General features: G+C 43.4%; 1 protein-coding gene across 3 annotated transcripts in view; it reads left to right on the top strand.

Annotated features, from left to right (window-relative positions):
- LOC137348453 (rho GTPase-activating protein 21-like) overlaps positions 1-15,968 on the top strand; it is a 298,000-nt gene that overhangs the window by 231,452 nt on the left and 50,580 nt on the right. For 2 of the 3 annotated variants that reach the window (XM_068013763.1, XM_068013773.1), the window contains 4 exons: positions 7,257-7,415; positions 7,524-7,623; positions 7,714-7,756; positions 8,740-8,865. In XM_068013763.1, coding sequence (XP_067869864.1) covers positions 7,257-7,415; positions 7,524-7,623; positions 7,714-7,756; positions 8,740-8,865 — 428 coding nt within the window. The remainder of the gene's footprint in view (positions 1-7,256; positions 7,416-7,523; positions 7,624-7,713; positions 7,757-8,739; positions 8,866-15,968) is intronic. The other variant, XM_068013769.1, reaches the window with a different exon arrangement.

Genomic DNA, 15,968 nt, shown 5'->3' with positions numbered 1-15,968 from the left:
AAGATTTTTTCCAGAGATAACAATTAAATCATGACATAATCAAATAGTGGATGGATTGTGTTGTTTATTTTTGCAAATGAATGTCTAGCGTAGACAAACTGAGGTTTAAAGGAAATGATGAAACTATGCTTTGAGTAATCATGCTAGTGGTATTCAAAAAGAAACCCATTGTAAATGGCTGCGAGTAAAAGGGTTTGAGGAATGTTGAAGTAAGGATAGGAAGGCAGAAAGGTCAAAAGGCCGGGTGAGTTTAGGGAGATTCTATGATTCTAACATACATCTTGAAATCACTTGAGGATGAGGAATCATTTGGTGCAGAGTCTAAGGGAGGACATCTTGGTAATGAAGTTCTTGAGGTTTGGGAGGGTGATATTTTGAAGTGTTTTTACGGAGTGGTAAGAAGGGAATGAGGTGTTCAAAGAAGCTAAAGGAATAGGGGATGAGGCCAAAGTAAGACTTAACAATGAAAGCTAAACTCACCATGGGGGATTGGGCAGGGCAAATAATAGAATCCATGGCTAAGCAAGGGAGATCAGGGGAAGGAATAACCACCTATATGCCAGTAGATTCATCCACATAAGATCATAGGTAGTAAAGGCCTTGTTTATGAGTGAACATTCTGGAGCCTGATGCATAGTGGACGTTGTTAATGATCTACTGGCAAGTATGAGGGGATCAATGAAAAAGATAAGGAGGATGGAAGGAACAAACTAGATACTGGAACAGAGAATTAGAAAATTGGGGGTGAAGCTGTGGAGAATTAGCCATCGATGGGTTCAAGTTGTTGGAGAAAGGGGTAGGTGAAAAGGACATGGCTGAAGGAATTTTTTAATTCTTTCATGGGATGTGGGTGTCGCTGGCAAGGCCAGCATTTCTTGCCCATCCCTAATTGCCTTTGTGAAGGTGGTGGTGAGCTGCCTTCTTGGTGCAGGTACACTCACAGTGCTGTTAGACAGGGAGTTTCAGGATTTTGATCCCAGCAACAGTAAAGGAACAGTGGTATAAAGTTATGGAGGAGAACTTGCAGGTGGTGGTGTTCCCATGCATCAGCTGTTCTTGTAGTTTTATGTGGAAGAGGTCACGGGTTTGGAAGATGCTGTCGAAGGAGGCATTGTGAGTTGCTGCAGTGCATCTTTATATATGGTACACACTATGTCAGTGGTGGATGGGGGGCCGATTAAGCGGGCTGCTTTGTGCTGGATGGTGTCGAGCTTCCTGAGTGATTTTGCAGCCACACTCATCCAGGCAGAACAGGGACAGGAAATAATTGAAAAATAAATGGTAGTAAGGGGGCTCAAATCTGGTATCACCAGACAATATAGGGGCACAAGTCATCACAAGGGAGAACCTCAAATGTATAGAATCTCTCAAAACCGTGTGAGGCCATTCGGCCCATTGTGCTCTGTCGGCTCTTTGACAGAGCTATCCAATTAGTCCCATTTCTCTGCTGTTTTCCCCATTGCTGTGTAAAATCTTTTTCCCTTTTCAAGTATATATCCAACTCCCTTATGAAAGTTACTATTGAATCTGCTTCCATCACCCTTTCAAACAGTGTTTCAGATTATCAACTTTTTACAATTTGTATAAATGGCTTGGATGAAGGGACCAAAGGTATGGTTGCTAAATTTGCTGATGACACAAAGTTAGGTAGGAAAGTAAGTTGTGAAGAGGACATAAGGAGGCTACAAAGGGATATAGATAGGTTAAGTGAGTGGCAAAGATCTGGCAAATGGAGTATAATATGGAAAAATGTGAAATTGTCCATTTTGTCAGGAAGAATAAAAAAGAAGCATATTATCTAAATGGTAAGAGACTGCAGAGCTCTGAGATGCAGAGGGATCTCGGTGTCCTAGTGCATGAATTGCAAAAGGTCAGTATGCAGGTTCGGCAAGTAATTAGGAAAGCTGATAGAATGTTATTGTTTATTGCGAGGGGAATTGAATACAAAAGTAGGGAGATTATGCTTCAGTTATACAGGACATTGGCGAGACCACATCTGGAGTACTGTGTACAGTATTGGTCTCATTTAATAAAGGATGTAAATGCGTTGGAAGCAGTTCAGACCAAGTTTACCAGACTAATACCTGGAATGGGCGGATTGTCTTATGAGGAAAGGTTGGACAGGCTTTGTTGTATCCGCTGAAGCTTAGGAGAGCAAGAGGCAACTTGATTGAAACATATAAGATCCTGAGGGGTCTTGACAGGGTGGATATGGAAAGGACGTTTCTGCCTTGTGGGAGAATCTAGAACTGGGGTCACTGTTTGAAAATAAGGGGTTGCCCATTTCAGACAGAGAGGAGACATTTTTTCTCAAGGGTTGTGAGTCTTTGGAACACTCTCTTCCTCAAAAGGCAGTGGAAGCAGAGCCTTCAAAAATTTTAAAGGCATAGATTCTTGATGAGCAAGGGGGTGAAGGTTACTGGGGGTAGGCGGGAATGTGGAATTGAGGTTGCAATCAGATCAGCCATTATTGAATTGCAGAGCAGGCTTGAGGGGCCCTGTGACCTACTCCTGCTCCTAATTTGTATGTTTGTATTATACCTCGCTGCATAATAACACTTCTCCTCGCCTTCCTTCTGATTCTTTTGCCAGTTGTCTCAAATCTGTGGCCTCAGGTTACGCCCCCTACTGCCAGTGATAGAAGTTTCTCTTTGCTTATCCTATCAAAACCCTTCATAATTTTAACCTCCTCTGGTGTCAGGAGAACAAACCCTTCTTTTCTGCTGTCTGCACATTACTGAAGTTCCTTATCCCTAGTATCACTCTGTCCAAGGCCTTGATACCAACAGTGTCCACATTTGGCTGCAATGCTTGTTACTCTTGTAGGTGGCACTGTGATTAGATTTTCAAAATTAAAAGTTTCTACCTTCTGTTCTGCAACATCTGAACCACACAAGACCTGTATATGAGGAAAATTCTACCGCTGCCTCCTTGTTTTCAGATCCCTCGATGGCCTCGTCCCTCCCTGTCTCTGTAACCTCTTCTATCCCTGCTACCCTCTTACATTCTGTATTCCTCCAATTCTGACCTCTTGCACATCCTTGATTTTTAATCACTTCACCATTGCCGGCCTTGCCTTGAGCTGCCTTGGAAAGGGAAACAGATGAAGAGTGTGGTGGCCTCTGGAAAAGCTTCACACTGGATTTGTAAAAATTCTGCTTCAATTTTGGACTTTTATGAGATGTTATCCAAAGAACATATGCTTCGCTCTCAATATAATCTGAATTAAAATCTTTGGTTTTTTTTGGTGTTCATTTTCTTGTGAAGCAAGTACCATTTAGTTATTTCACTTGAAAACATTCTATATCCATTTATACAGTAACTTAGTCCCACATTTAGCAAATAATTAAATGATTTTGTTATTTCATGGAATGTGGGCGTCATTGGCAAGGCCAGCATTTGTTGCCCATCCCTAATTGCCCTTGAGAAGTTTGTGGTGAACCACCTTCTCGAACTGCTGTAGTCCATGCAGCTGTTTGTTACAACTGAGTGCCATTGCTAGGCCATTTCAGAGGGCAGTTAAGGGTCAGCCACTTCACTGGGGGTCTGGAGTCACATGTTGGCCAGACCAGTTAAGACCAGCAGAATTCCTGCCGAAAGGACAATAGTCAACCACATAGGCTTTTGCGGCAATCTGTGATAGTTTTATGGCACCAATTCCAGGTCTTTTCATTAATTAATTGAATTTAAATTTCACCAGTTGCCTTGGTGGGATTTAAACCTATGTCCCCAGGGCATTAGCCAGGGCCTCTGGATTACTAGTCCAGTGACATTACTACTACGCAACAGTCTCCCCGTTAAATGATATACTTGACTGTAAAGTAAAAATGGTGTACAGCATGATTCTATGAAAATGTGATCTGCATCACTGGGGTATAGCATTTGAGCAGTTGCAATCTGGCTTTATTTTTTGTGAAAAATGGAAATTGAATTGAACTGGGCTGTATTGGATGATGGGTGGAGCTGCTGTAATAAGCATTTAACTGTTTTACTGAGGGTTTCAGTGGAGTAGTGCTCTGCAAAGTTTGGTATAAAAACTAGTATAACTCATTCATGCTATAATTTCCTGGAGCTTCTGCACTAGAATAACAACATTACTAGTCCAACAAATTAGTCAAGCAACAGCCTGGCATAGTTATACTCACTGAATCATATCTTACAGACAATGTCCCAGACAGCGCCATCACCATCCCTGGGTATAACCTGTCGCACTGACAGGACAGACCCAGCAGAGGTGGCAGCACAGTGGTATACAGTCAGGTGGGAGTTGCTTCCAGACCCCATGAAGTCTCATGGCATCAGGTCAAACATGTGCAAGGCAACCTCCTCCTGCTGATGACCACCTACCGCCCCCCTCTTTCCCCCACCCCGCCCCCTCAGCTGATAAATCAGTACTCCTCCATGTTGAACACTACATGGAGGAAGCACTGAGGGTAGCAAGGGCACAGAATGTACTCTGGATGGGGGACTTCAATATCCATCACCAAGAGAGGCTTGGTAGCACCACTACTGACCTCAAGGACATAGCTGCTAGACTGGGTCTGTGGCAGGTGATGAGAGAACCAACAGAAGGGAAAAATATACTTGACCCCGTCCTCACCAATCTGCCTGCCACAGATGCATCTGTCCATGACAGTACTGGTAGGAGTGACCACCGCACAGGTCTTATGGAGACAAAGACCTGTCTTCACATTGAGGAACCATCATTGTGTTGTGTGGCACTACCACCGTGCTAAATGAGATAGATTTCAAACAGATCTAGCAATGCAAAACTGGACATCTGATGCGCAGCGGGCCATCAGCAGCAGCAGAATTGTACTCGACCATAATCTGTGACCTCCTGGTTTGGCATATCCCCCACTCTACCATTACCATCAAGCCAGGGGACGAGCCCTGGTTCAATGAAGAGTGCAGGAGGGCATGCCAGGAGCAGCACCAGGCATATCTCAAAATGAGGTGTCAACCTGGTGAAGCTACAACACAGGACTATCTGCATGCCAAACTGCGTAAGCAGCATGCGATAGAGCTAAGCGATCCCATAACCAATGGATCGGATCTAAGCTCTGCAGTCCTGCCACATCCAGCCGTGACTGGTGGTGAACGATTAAACAATTAACTGGAGCATGTGGCTCCACAAATATCTCCATCCTCAATGATGGGGATCCCAGCACAAAAGATAAGGCTGAAGCATTTACAACAATCTTCAGCCAGAAGTGCCGAGTGGATGATCCATCTCTGCCTCCTTCTGAGGTCCCCAGCATCACAGATGCCAGTCTTCAGCCAATTAAATTCACTCTGCGGGCTGTCAAAAAATGACTGAAGGCACGAGATACTGCTAAGGCTATGGGCCCCGACAACATTCCGGCAGTAGTACTGAAGACCTGTGCTCCAGAACTTTCCGCACCTCTAGCCAAGCTGTTCCAGTACAGGTACAACACTGGCATCTACCTGGCAATGTGGAAAATTGTCCAGGTATGTCCTGTTGACTAAAAGCAGGGCAAGTCCAACCTGGCCAATTACGCCAAATCAGTCTACTCTCAATCATCCGTAAAATGATGGAGGGTGTTGTCGACAGTGCTATCAAATGGCACTTGCTTGGCAATAACCTGCTAAGTGACGCTCCGTTTGGGTTCCACCAGGGCCACTCAGCTCCAGACCTCATTACAGCCTTGGTTCAAACATGTACAAAGGAGCTGAACTCGAGGTGAGGTGCGAGTGACTGCCCTTGACATCAAGGCAGCATTTGTCCGAGCATGGCATCAAGGAGCCCCAGCAAAACTGAAGTCATTGTGAATCGGGGAAAACTCTCCACTGGTTGGAGTCGTACCTAACACAAAGAAAGATGGTTATGGTTTGTTGGAGGTCAATCATCTCAGTCCCAGGAAATCACTGCAGGAATTCCTCAGGGTATAGTGTCCTAGACCCAACCATCTTCAGTTGCTTCATCAATGACCTTCCTTCAATCATAAGGTCAGAAGTGGGAATGCTAGCTGATGATTGCACAATGTTCAGCACCATTCGCGACTCCTCAGATACTGAAGCAGTCCGTGTAGAAATGCAGCAAGACCTGGACAATATCAAGGCTTGGGCTGATAAATGGCAAGTAACATTCGTGCCTCACAAATGCCAGGCAATGCCCATCTCAGACAAGAGAGAATCTAACCATCTCCCCTTGACATTCAATGGCGTTACAATTGCTAAATCCCCCACTATTAACATCCTGCGGGTTACCATTGACCAGAAACTGAACTGGAGTAGCCATGTAAATACCGTGATTACAACTGCAGGTCAGATGCTAGGAATCCTTCGGCGAGTATCTCGCCTCCTGACTCCTCAAAGCCTGTCCACCATCTACAAGGCACAAGTCAGGAGTGTGATGGAATACTCTCCACTTGCCTGGATGGGTGCAGCTCCAACAACACTCAAGAAGCTTGACACCATCCAGGACAAAGCAGCCCGCTTGATTGGCACCCCATCCATCACCATTCACTCCCTCCACCACCAACGCACAGTGGCAGCAATGTGTGCCATCTACAAGATGCACTGCAGCAACTCACCAAGACTCTTTAGACAGCACCTTCCAAATCCGTGACTTCTACCTCCTCGAAGGACAAGGGCAACAGATGCATGGGAACACCAGTACCTACAAGTTCCCCTCCAAGCCACACACCATCCTGACTTGGAACTATACCGCCGTTCCTTCACTGTCACTGGGTCAAAATTTTGGAACTCCCTTCCTTACAGCACTGTGGGTGTAGCTACTGCACATGGACTGCAGCAGTTCAAGAAGGCAGCTCACCATCATCTTCTCAAGGGCAATTAGGGGTGGGCAATAAACGCTGGCATAGCCAGCGACGCCCACATCCCAGGAACGAATAATTAAAAATATACAAAGTAGATGTACCGTTACTGTAGCACATTTTTTCAGTACAATTTGGACCAACGTATGTAATATTTAAGTCGGGATCGATGATAGTTAACTTGAGCTTTACAGATAGCGCTTTAACTATTTTGCATAACACAGACCATGGTACAACAAATATAAAGGCTGGTGCAGAATGTATGTTTAGAAAAAAATTGAATATTCTGCATATTTTATAACTTTTGTTCAAACCTTTCATTTAATACTGTTATTGGCACTTGTGTATTGATCACTGAATATGTTGTAATTTATATATTTGGAAAATTTGAAATAAAGATACAAAAATCTCTTCACATTTAACAGTAATGATTGTTATTCTTAATGTCATTCCTAGATGAACCCACAAGTCCTAGTGTTGATCATGAGTCTGCCCACATTCCTGCATCTGCAGTAATTTCAGCTAGAGTCTCTGAAACACTAACAATAAGAACAGGACCTCCCGGTCCTACTAAACAATCCACACTTATTCGTCGCCAATTGTCACATGACCAAGGTAGGTGCTTGAGTACAAATTTGAACTGAAGGATTCTAGCTTTTGTTCTATGCTATAGATTACAGACCATGACTATGTTGCATTATTAATTGTAAGAATTTTCTTCAGATACCATTAGAACCTCTACTCCTGATTCCCAGCCTGGTGGAAAAACTGAGCGATCAAAATCATACGATGAAGGATTAGATAATTATAGAGAAGAAAAGTTGTAAGTTACGAATTTGCAGTTTATAGGTCTTTTTTCTTTTTAATTATCTAATTAGTCCTTTATTGCATTAATAAGAAATGTTGTTTTCAGCAGAAAATCAATGAAGCCGATGCCTAGCCTGCAAGGAATAAAGGTTTGTAACTTTTTTAAAAATATCAAGTACATACCAACCCCATCCTCATTCCCCATTTCCACTCGGCAACCCCCCCCCACCCCCACCCACCAAACAAAAATATCTAATTCCATACACACTACATCCAAAATCAAGGTAGTGACTTGCTTCTAAGACTCAGATGTAGTACAGCTGTAACCTGAAGGTGTGTCGTGTGCCTTCAAAGATAAGCTTGTGTTGTGTATTTGGTGTCCACCAAAACCTTTTCTTCACTTGTGTTTGCAGCAGAACTAATGTTTTGCACAAATGTCAACCATAGTTGTGTGTTTTTTTTTAGTAATATGTAGTGATTTTATTAACTATGTAGGGAAATTTCAGTCTGCATTCAGGTCATTGATCTACTTTGTATTCATATCGTAAGTAAAAAAACTTAAAGCTGAGCTTTTTAAATGAACATTAGTTAACTTTCCATTAAATTCTCTCAGCGTTTTCTCCCTACTGGTCAATGCATTTCCTGAAATGAACTTTTATAAACATGTATGTAAATGATTTAGCCTGGTATGTGATGTGTTCGCAGTAACAAAGGCCCTTCAGAAAGTAAAAACAAGGTTCAGTATCACAGTAGCGTCTATGTAAGCTGAATACAGTGGCACAGTGTAGCAGGCAAGCACAATGCCAAACAATCTGCACAGTATTAATTTAGTAGAAGCATTACTGTAGTCTGTTGGTATGTTTCTTGCATGGCTAATGCCAGATATGGTTTTTTCTTAAGTTGAAGGTTCAATTGGGAGGAAGTGTAACTTGAGCTAAAAAAAAATCTGAAATCATGATGTGCCATTATTGTATAATCCCTTAAGTTTGAGACATATTTGGAGTAATGTTTCTGGTAAAGTGATTGTTGGACTGTGCTGTTCTCTTTTATCAATCCATTACAAATGATCCATTTTTGTTTCTCATGCCTTGCAGTGGAATGTGTCGCACTGTAACTCTGATATTTTCTTTAGGCCCCAGACAGCCTGAAGTTTTCAGACGACGTGAGCCCAAGAAGGGACTCCTCATCAGATAGCTTTAGCGATGCTTCAAAGGAAGGATGGCTGCAGTTTCGTCAGATTCTTACAGAAAAAGGAAAGGTAATGAATCTTAATGGGTGCTCTGAGTTAGATTTTATCATTTAAAAAAAATTATTTAATGCTGGTTATAAAATCCTTTAATGCTCGAAACTTTTATTCTTAGAATTATAAGCCAGTGGACATTATGTTCAGAACTATAAACAATTAACTAAAGGCATTATGATAGGTCACAGACCTGAAATATTAACTCTGTTTTTCTCTCCACAAATGCTGCCTGACCTGCTGTGTATTTCTAGCACTTTCTGTTTTTGTAACTAAAGAAATGTCTTTACAGGTTATCCTATGAATCCATCAGTATTTTTACTTGTTTCAAGCCACAGTGTTGACTCTAGTCAAATGCTGATATTTTGAACTTTGATGTAACAAATATCGATATACTGAAGTTTGGTATGGTCCTGGTCCCCAAGGGTAAACATTTATTGCAGCCAAAGTTCTTCTCTTTGCCCCTCCCCACCCACCCTAATCCCAACCTTGTAGTTTAATATGTATCAGCAATCTGATACATATGTGGGGCGGCGCAGTGGTTAGCACCGCAGCCTCACAGCTCCAGCGACCCGGGTTCAATTCTGGGTACTGCCTGTGTGGAGTTTGCAAGTTCTCCCTGTGTCTGCGTGGGTTTCCTCCGGGTGCTCCGGTTTCCTCCCACAGCCAAAAGACTTGCAGGTTGATAGGTAAATTGGCCATTATAAATTGCCCCTAGTATAGGTAGGTGGTAGGGGAATATAGGGACAGGTGGGGATGTGGTAGGAATATGGGATTAGTGTAAGATTAGTATAAATGGGTGGTTAATGGTCGGCACAGACTCGGTGGGCCGAAGGGCCTGTTTCAGTGCTGTATCTCGTAATCAAAAAATCAATCTGCTTCGATATGGACAGAGGCAGCACTGAAGTGGAAGCAGCGGTCCGCAACAGTGTTGAGAAGAACAGGACATCAGCAGCAGCACGCGTGTATTAAATGTAGCAGATTTATATTTGCTGTGCTTCCGGGAGCTGCACACCTTTCACGACAGCAATGATGGTGTCTCTCCAAAGACTAGTAAGGTTGAGTCGATTGATTTTAATGCATGCCGCTGTTGCTGCTAAGTTGTCTCCCAATCTACTCAGCTCCACTGGTTCATCCAAGTGCTTTCCATTTCAGGGCCCGGCCATCATCAACTGAAGCAGTAAAATAGTCATTGATGATACAAATACTTAGGCAGTAAAGACTGAATCACTACACAAGGGCTTTAAGTATCAGCATCAAAATGCCTTGCCTTACAGTCTGATAATTTGGAAAATATCTGGAAGATGATCTTCTATAGACCTCCTGAGATTTGTATGTGGATTGGGATTTTTTTCCTGCTACTAGAGTCAGAATTAATGTGGGAATTGAAAGCTGAACTTTGAACTTGAAGTCTGGATGGCTAGTATTGACCGTACCATTATGCCAAAGGAAAGCTTTAATGTTATGTATTAAATGTGAGGCACCAAAGAGGCTAAATTGGGCTCTGTAGCACCCAATGTTTAGGTGCTACATGGTAACCTAACACCAAAATTGAGCCCAAGATGCACTCTTCCAATGGGAAGTCCATGGGGCCCATCTTGGTAAAGCATGTGTGCATCTAAAGATCGCTGGCAGCATACAGAGCAGACCGATTTATGTTGTCAACCAATGTGCAATGCTGATTTGATGCCAGTGTTGCCATTTTCAAATGCCACACTCTACAGCTGAACACAATCTTAACATCATAGTCATAACTGCCCATCAGGTCCATGCCAGCTCTGTAGAGCAATCCAATCAGTCCCATTCCCCCCTACTCTATCCCCATAGCCCTACAAGTTATTTCCCTCAAATGCCCATCCAATTTCCATCTGAAATGATTGATCGTCTCTGCTTCCACCACCCTCGTAGGCAGCTGGTTCCTGGTCGTTACCACTCACTGCATAAAAAAAGTTCTTCCTCTCCTACCCAATATCTTAAATCTCCCCTGGTCCTTGTACCTTCAGGTAATGGGAACAGCATTTTTTGTCTACCTTATCTGAACCTGTCATAATCTTGTACTCCTCTATCAGATATCCCCTCAACCTCCTTGGCTCCAAGGAGAACGGCACAGTGGCGCAGTGGTTAGCACCGCAGCCTCACAACTCCAGGGACCCGGGTTCAATTCCGGGTACTGCCTGTGTGGAGTTTGCAAGTTCTCCCTGTGTCTGCGTGGGTTTTCTCCGGGTGCTCCGGTTTCCTCCCACAAGCCAAAAGACTTGCAGGTTGATAGGTAAATTGGCCATTATAAATTGTCACTAGTATAGGTAGGTGGTAGGGAAATATAGGGACAGGTGGGGATGTTTGGTAGGAATATGGGATTAGTGTAGGATTAGTATAAATGGGTGGTTGATGTTCGGCACAGACTCGGTGGGCCGAAGGGCCTGTTTCAGTGCTGTATCTCTAATCTAATCTAACAACCCCAGTTTCTCCAACCTAACCTTTAGCTAAATTGCCTCATCCCTGGAACCATTCTGGTAAATCTCCTCTGTACCTCTCGAGGGCCATATTCCTGGAAATAAATCCCAGTGCTTTCTTTGTTAGCATTTTTAATTGATTTGCTGATTAAATGAAATGAAGCCCCCCCCCCCCCCCCACTCTTGCACCTGCATTATTTAAAGGGATCATCAACTATTTAAAGATGAAGTGCTGGATTATTTCTTCTGGTTGGTGGTGCAATTGTATATGTTTTTGGAGTTTTCCTATACTTGGCTAATGTTTGAACAGTTGAATGGGAGTGGGTTGGCTGGTGTTGGAGTACTTTTCTGTTTGTTTAAAAGCTTGTGCTGAAACAATTTGCCTCTGGGCATGGAGGACCTGGTAGGGCTTCCTCTGGGAATTGAGCATGTTTGGGAGAATGAAGAGAAGCCATGCAGTGCAAGACCAGCTGTTCGAAGAGAGAGGAGGGGGAGAATGGTTCTCAGCAGGAAGCTATATCCGGCAGTGGTCTTTAGGGATCAATTCTCTTACCTCAACTTCAGCAAGGACCAATGCTTGAGGTGTCTTCATTTCACAAAAGCAGTTGCAACTGAAATATGCCAACTACTGCAGCCAGAAATAATCCAGCAATTAATCTGTAAGTAGTTGATTCCTTTTAATAATGCTGTTTGTTGGGGGGGGGGGGGGGGAGGTGGGGGGTATGGGGGGCTTCACTTCATTTAATGCTGTGTTTAGCTTTGAGAGTTTAAGGTAGGGCATTGGCTGGAGTGTGGAGTTCAAAATTAGCAGGGCTGGTGCCAAATTAGTATTGCACATTGATTGACATCATAATCTCCCTGCTCTGTGTGCTGCCATACAGTAGTGAGAGTGAAGTAAAGTATATGAATTGGAAGGATTGAGTACTGATAAAGATTATTGGTTGTTGGGCGGTGGGGTGTAGTGAATTGAGCAGTGGATAAGGCTAGTGATGTAGCTTGGTAGGATGTGCCATTTGAAGATGAACTCACTCACCACTACTCTTAACAGTTTGTTAAGGGTCTTCCTGCACAGCATCAATGTTCTTGCACAACACTCCTGACGTTGACTTCCACCACTGCTACTACCCACTGTCTCCTGAGCATCTGTCTGGATGGCCTTCTGACTCCCTGCAGATACAGGATATCGCTCCTTTCCATGTCTTGCACCTCCAATACATTATCAGGAAACCTTGGTCATGCTCACTCTCCTGCATGTTCAGCTTCCACCATTTCTTACAGCCATAATGCCCCTCCCCTTTAAGAAGTGCAGGCTGCCTTTTAAGTTACATTAGCTACTTGCGATATCAGCCCCTTGCTGATGTATGCGGCCAGTAAGCAAAGCAGGTAGCACTGGTTCCATGCAGCAATAACTCAAAAAAGCAGGCATCACCAATTTAAAGTGCTGCCTGCAAAGGGCACGAGTTAATGTTGTACTTCGATCCCCATGTCCATTATTGTGAGTTAGCTAATTTAACCCCCCAAACTTTCTTCCTTTTGAGATAACCCCTGTTGGGTCAGATGAGATAATAAGTTTGTTTATTTACTTAATTCTGCTGCCTCACATGCTTCCATACTTCAAAAGTGACTAGCCCAGGTGTCAAATATTTTGCTGCTACCATTGATTAGATTAGATTAGAGATACAGCACTGAAACAGGCCCTTCGGCCCACCGAGTCTGTGCCGAACATCAACCACCCATTTATACTAATCCTACACTAATCCCATATTCCTACCAAACATCCCCACCTGTCCCTATATTTCCCTACCACCTACCTATACTAGTGACAATTTATAATGGCCAATTTACCTATCAACCTGCAAGTCTTTTGGCTTGTGGGAGGAAACCGGAGCACCCGGAGAAAACCCACGCAGACACAGGGAGAACTTACAAACTCCACACAGGCAGTACCCGGAATCGAACCCAGGTCCCTGGAGCTGTGAGGCTGCGGTGCTAACCACTGCGCCACTGTGCCGCTGTGATCTCTCAATACAGAGAGCAACTTCTGTGAGGAGAATCATCTAGAACAGAGATTGGCTGTTATCGAAATATGCTGAATCAGAAGACATTTGTGTATTTGGGTGTTCTCCAAAAACAAAACCTCTTCTAAAGCTGCAGCTAATGTAAAGTCAATCTCTAACATTCATATAAAGTGACATACAACAGAAATTTTCCGATTTGCATGATGAACCGTGTTTTATCACAGTGACTATACCATGGTATTAATTTTAAATCTATCCAATTATGTGGTTTCAGTAAGAAGTTCAGGTCTAAAGTTTGTAAGGTAGCATTAACATGTTTTAAATCTCTTAATTTGAAACATTAAGGAGTTATGTGCCATAAATTATTGGATTTATTGTGAATCATATTTCCCTGTAATTAGCTGGCTCACAATCAAACTTGTGACTGTTCAGTTGATACTGGGAAAACTAAGTTTTATTAAAGATGCAGTTACCTATATAACATAAATGGGAAATGGTGTTAGGGAAATTGATGGGATTGAAGGCCGATAAATCCCCGGGCCTGATAGTCTACATCCCAGAGTACTTAAGGAAGTGGCCCTAGAAATAGTAGATGCATTGCTGGTCATTTTTCACAATTCTATAGACTCTGGAACAGTTCCAACGGATTGGAGGGTAGCTAATGTAACCCCACTATTTTTTAGCCTGACATTAGTAGTGGGGAAAATGCTAGAGTCCATTATAAAAGATGCAATAGCAGAGCACTTGGAAAACAGTGACAGGATCGGACAGAGTCGAGATGGATTTACGAAAGGGAAATCGCAGAATCACAGAATAATACAGTGCAGAAGAGGCCCTTCGGCCCATCGAGTCTGCACCGATGCATTAAAGACACCTGACCTGTCTACCTAATCCCATTTGCCAGCACTTGGCCCATAGCCTTGAATGTTATGACGTGCCAAATGCTCATCCAGGTACTTTTTAAAGGATGTGAGGCAACCCGCCTCTACCACCCTCCCAGGCAGGGCATTCCAGACTGTCACCACCCTCTGGGTAAAAAACTTCTTCCTCAAGTCCCCCTTAAACCTCCTGCGCCTCACCTTAAACTTGTGACCCCTCGTAACTGACTCTTCAACTAAGGGGAACTGATGCTCCCTATCCACCCTGTCCATGCCCCTCATATTCTTGTACGCTTCGATCAGGTCACCCCTCAGTCTTCTCTGCTCCAGCGAAAACAACTCAAGCCTATCCAACCTCTCTTCATAGCTTAAATGTTCCATCCCAGGCAACATCCTGGTGAATCGTCTCTGCACCCCCTCCAATGCAATCACATCCTTCCTACAATGTGGCGACCAGAATTGCACACAGTACTCCAGCTGTGGCCTTACCAAAGTTCTGTACAACTCCAACATGACCTCCCTGCTTTTGTAATCTATACCTCGATTGATAAAGGCAAGTGTCCCATATGCCTTTTTCACCACCCTATTAACCTTCCTTTCTGCCTTTCAGAGATCTATGGACAAACACGCCAAGGTCCCTTTGTTCCTCGGAACTTCCCAGTGTCAGGCCATTCATTGAATACTTTTGTCACATTACTCCTTCCAAAATGTATCACCTCACTTTTCAGCGTTAAATTCCATCTGCCACTTTTCTGCCCGTTTGACCATCCCGTCTACATCTTCCTGTAACCTAAGACACTCCACCTCATTGTTAACCACTTGGCCAATATTTGTGTCATCTGCGAACTTACTGATCCTACCCCCCACATAGTCATCTATGTCATTTATATAAATGACAAACAATAAGGGACCTAGCACAGATCCCTGTGGTATGCCATTGGACACTGACTTCCAGTCACTAAAACAGCCGTCTGTCATCACTCTGTGTCTCCTACAGCTAAGCCAATCATGCTTGACAAATCTACTGGAATTTTTTGAGGATGTAACTAGTAAATAGATAAGGGAGAACCAGTGGATAAGGTGTATTTGGACTTTCAGAAGGCTTTCGATAAGGTCCCACATAAGAAATTAGCGTGCAAAATTAAATCACAAAGGATTGTGGGTAAGGTACTGACATGGATAGAGAATTGGTTGGCAGATAGGAAACAGAGTAGGAATAAACGGGTCTTTTTCCGAGTGGCATGCAGTGACTAGTGGGGTACCGCAGGGATCAGTGCTAGGACCCCAGCTATTCACAACATATATTAATGATATAGATGAGGGAATTAAATGTAATATATTCAAGTTTGTAGACAACACAAAGCTGGGTGGGAGTGAGAGCTGTGAGGAGGATGCAGAGAAGCTCCAGTGTGATTTGGACAGGTTAAGTGAGTGGGCAAATACATGGCAGATGCAATGTAATGTGGATAAATGTGAGATTATCCACACTGGTGGCAAAAACAGAAAGGCAGATTATTATCTGAATGGCAATAGATTGGGAAAGCGGGAGGTTCATCGAGACCTGGGTGTCCTTGTGCACCAGTCGCTGAAAGTAAGCATGCAGGTGCAGCAGACAGTTAAGAAGGCAAATGGTATGTTGGCCTTCATAGTGAGAGAATTCGAGTACAGGAGTAAGGATGTCTTGCTGCAATTATACAAGGCCTTGTTGAGACCACATATGGAGTATTGTGTGCAGTTTTGGTCTCCTTATCTGAGGAAGGATGTTCTTGCTA

This window comes from Heterodontus francisci, chromosome 2 (assembly GCF_036365525.1).
Source record: "Heterodontus francisci isolate sHetFra1 chromosome 2, sHetFra1.hap1, whole genome shotgun sequence".
Classification (NCBI taxonomy): Eukaryota; Metazoa; Chordata; class Chondrichthyes; order Heterodontiformes; family Heterodontidae; genus Heterodontus; species Heterodontus francisci.
The sequence above is the reverse complement of the archived record's forward strand: the minus strand, read 5'-3'. Positions and strand labels throughout refer to the sequence as shown.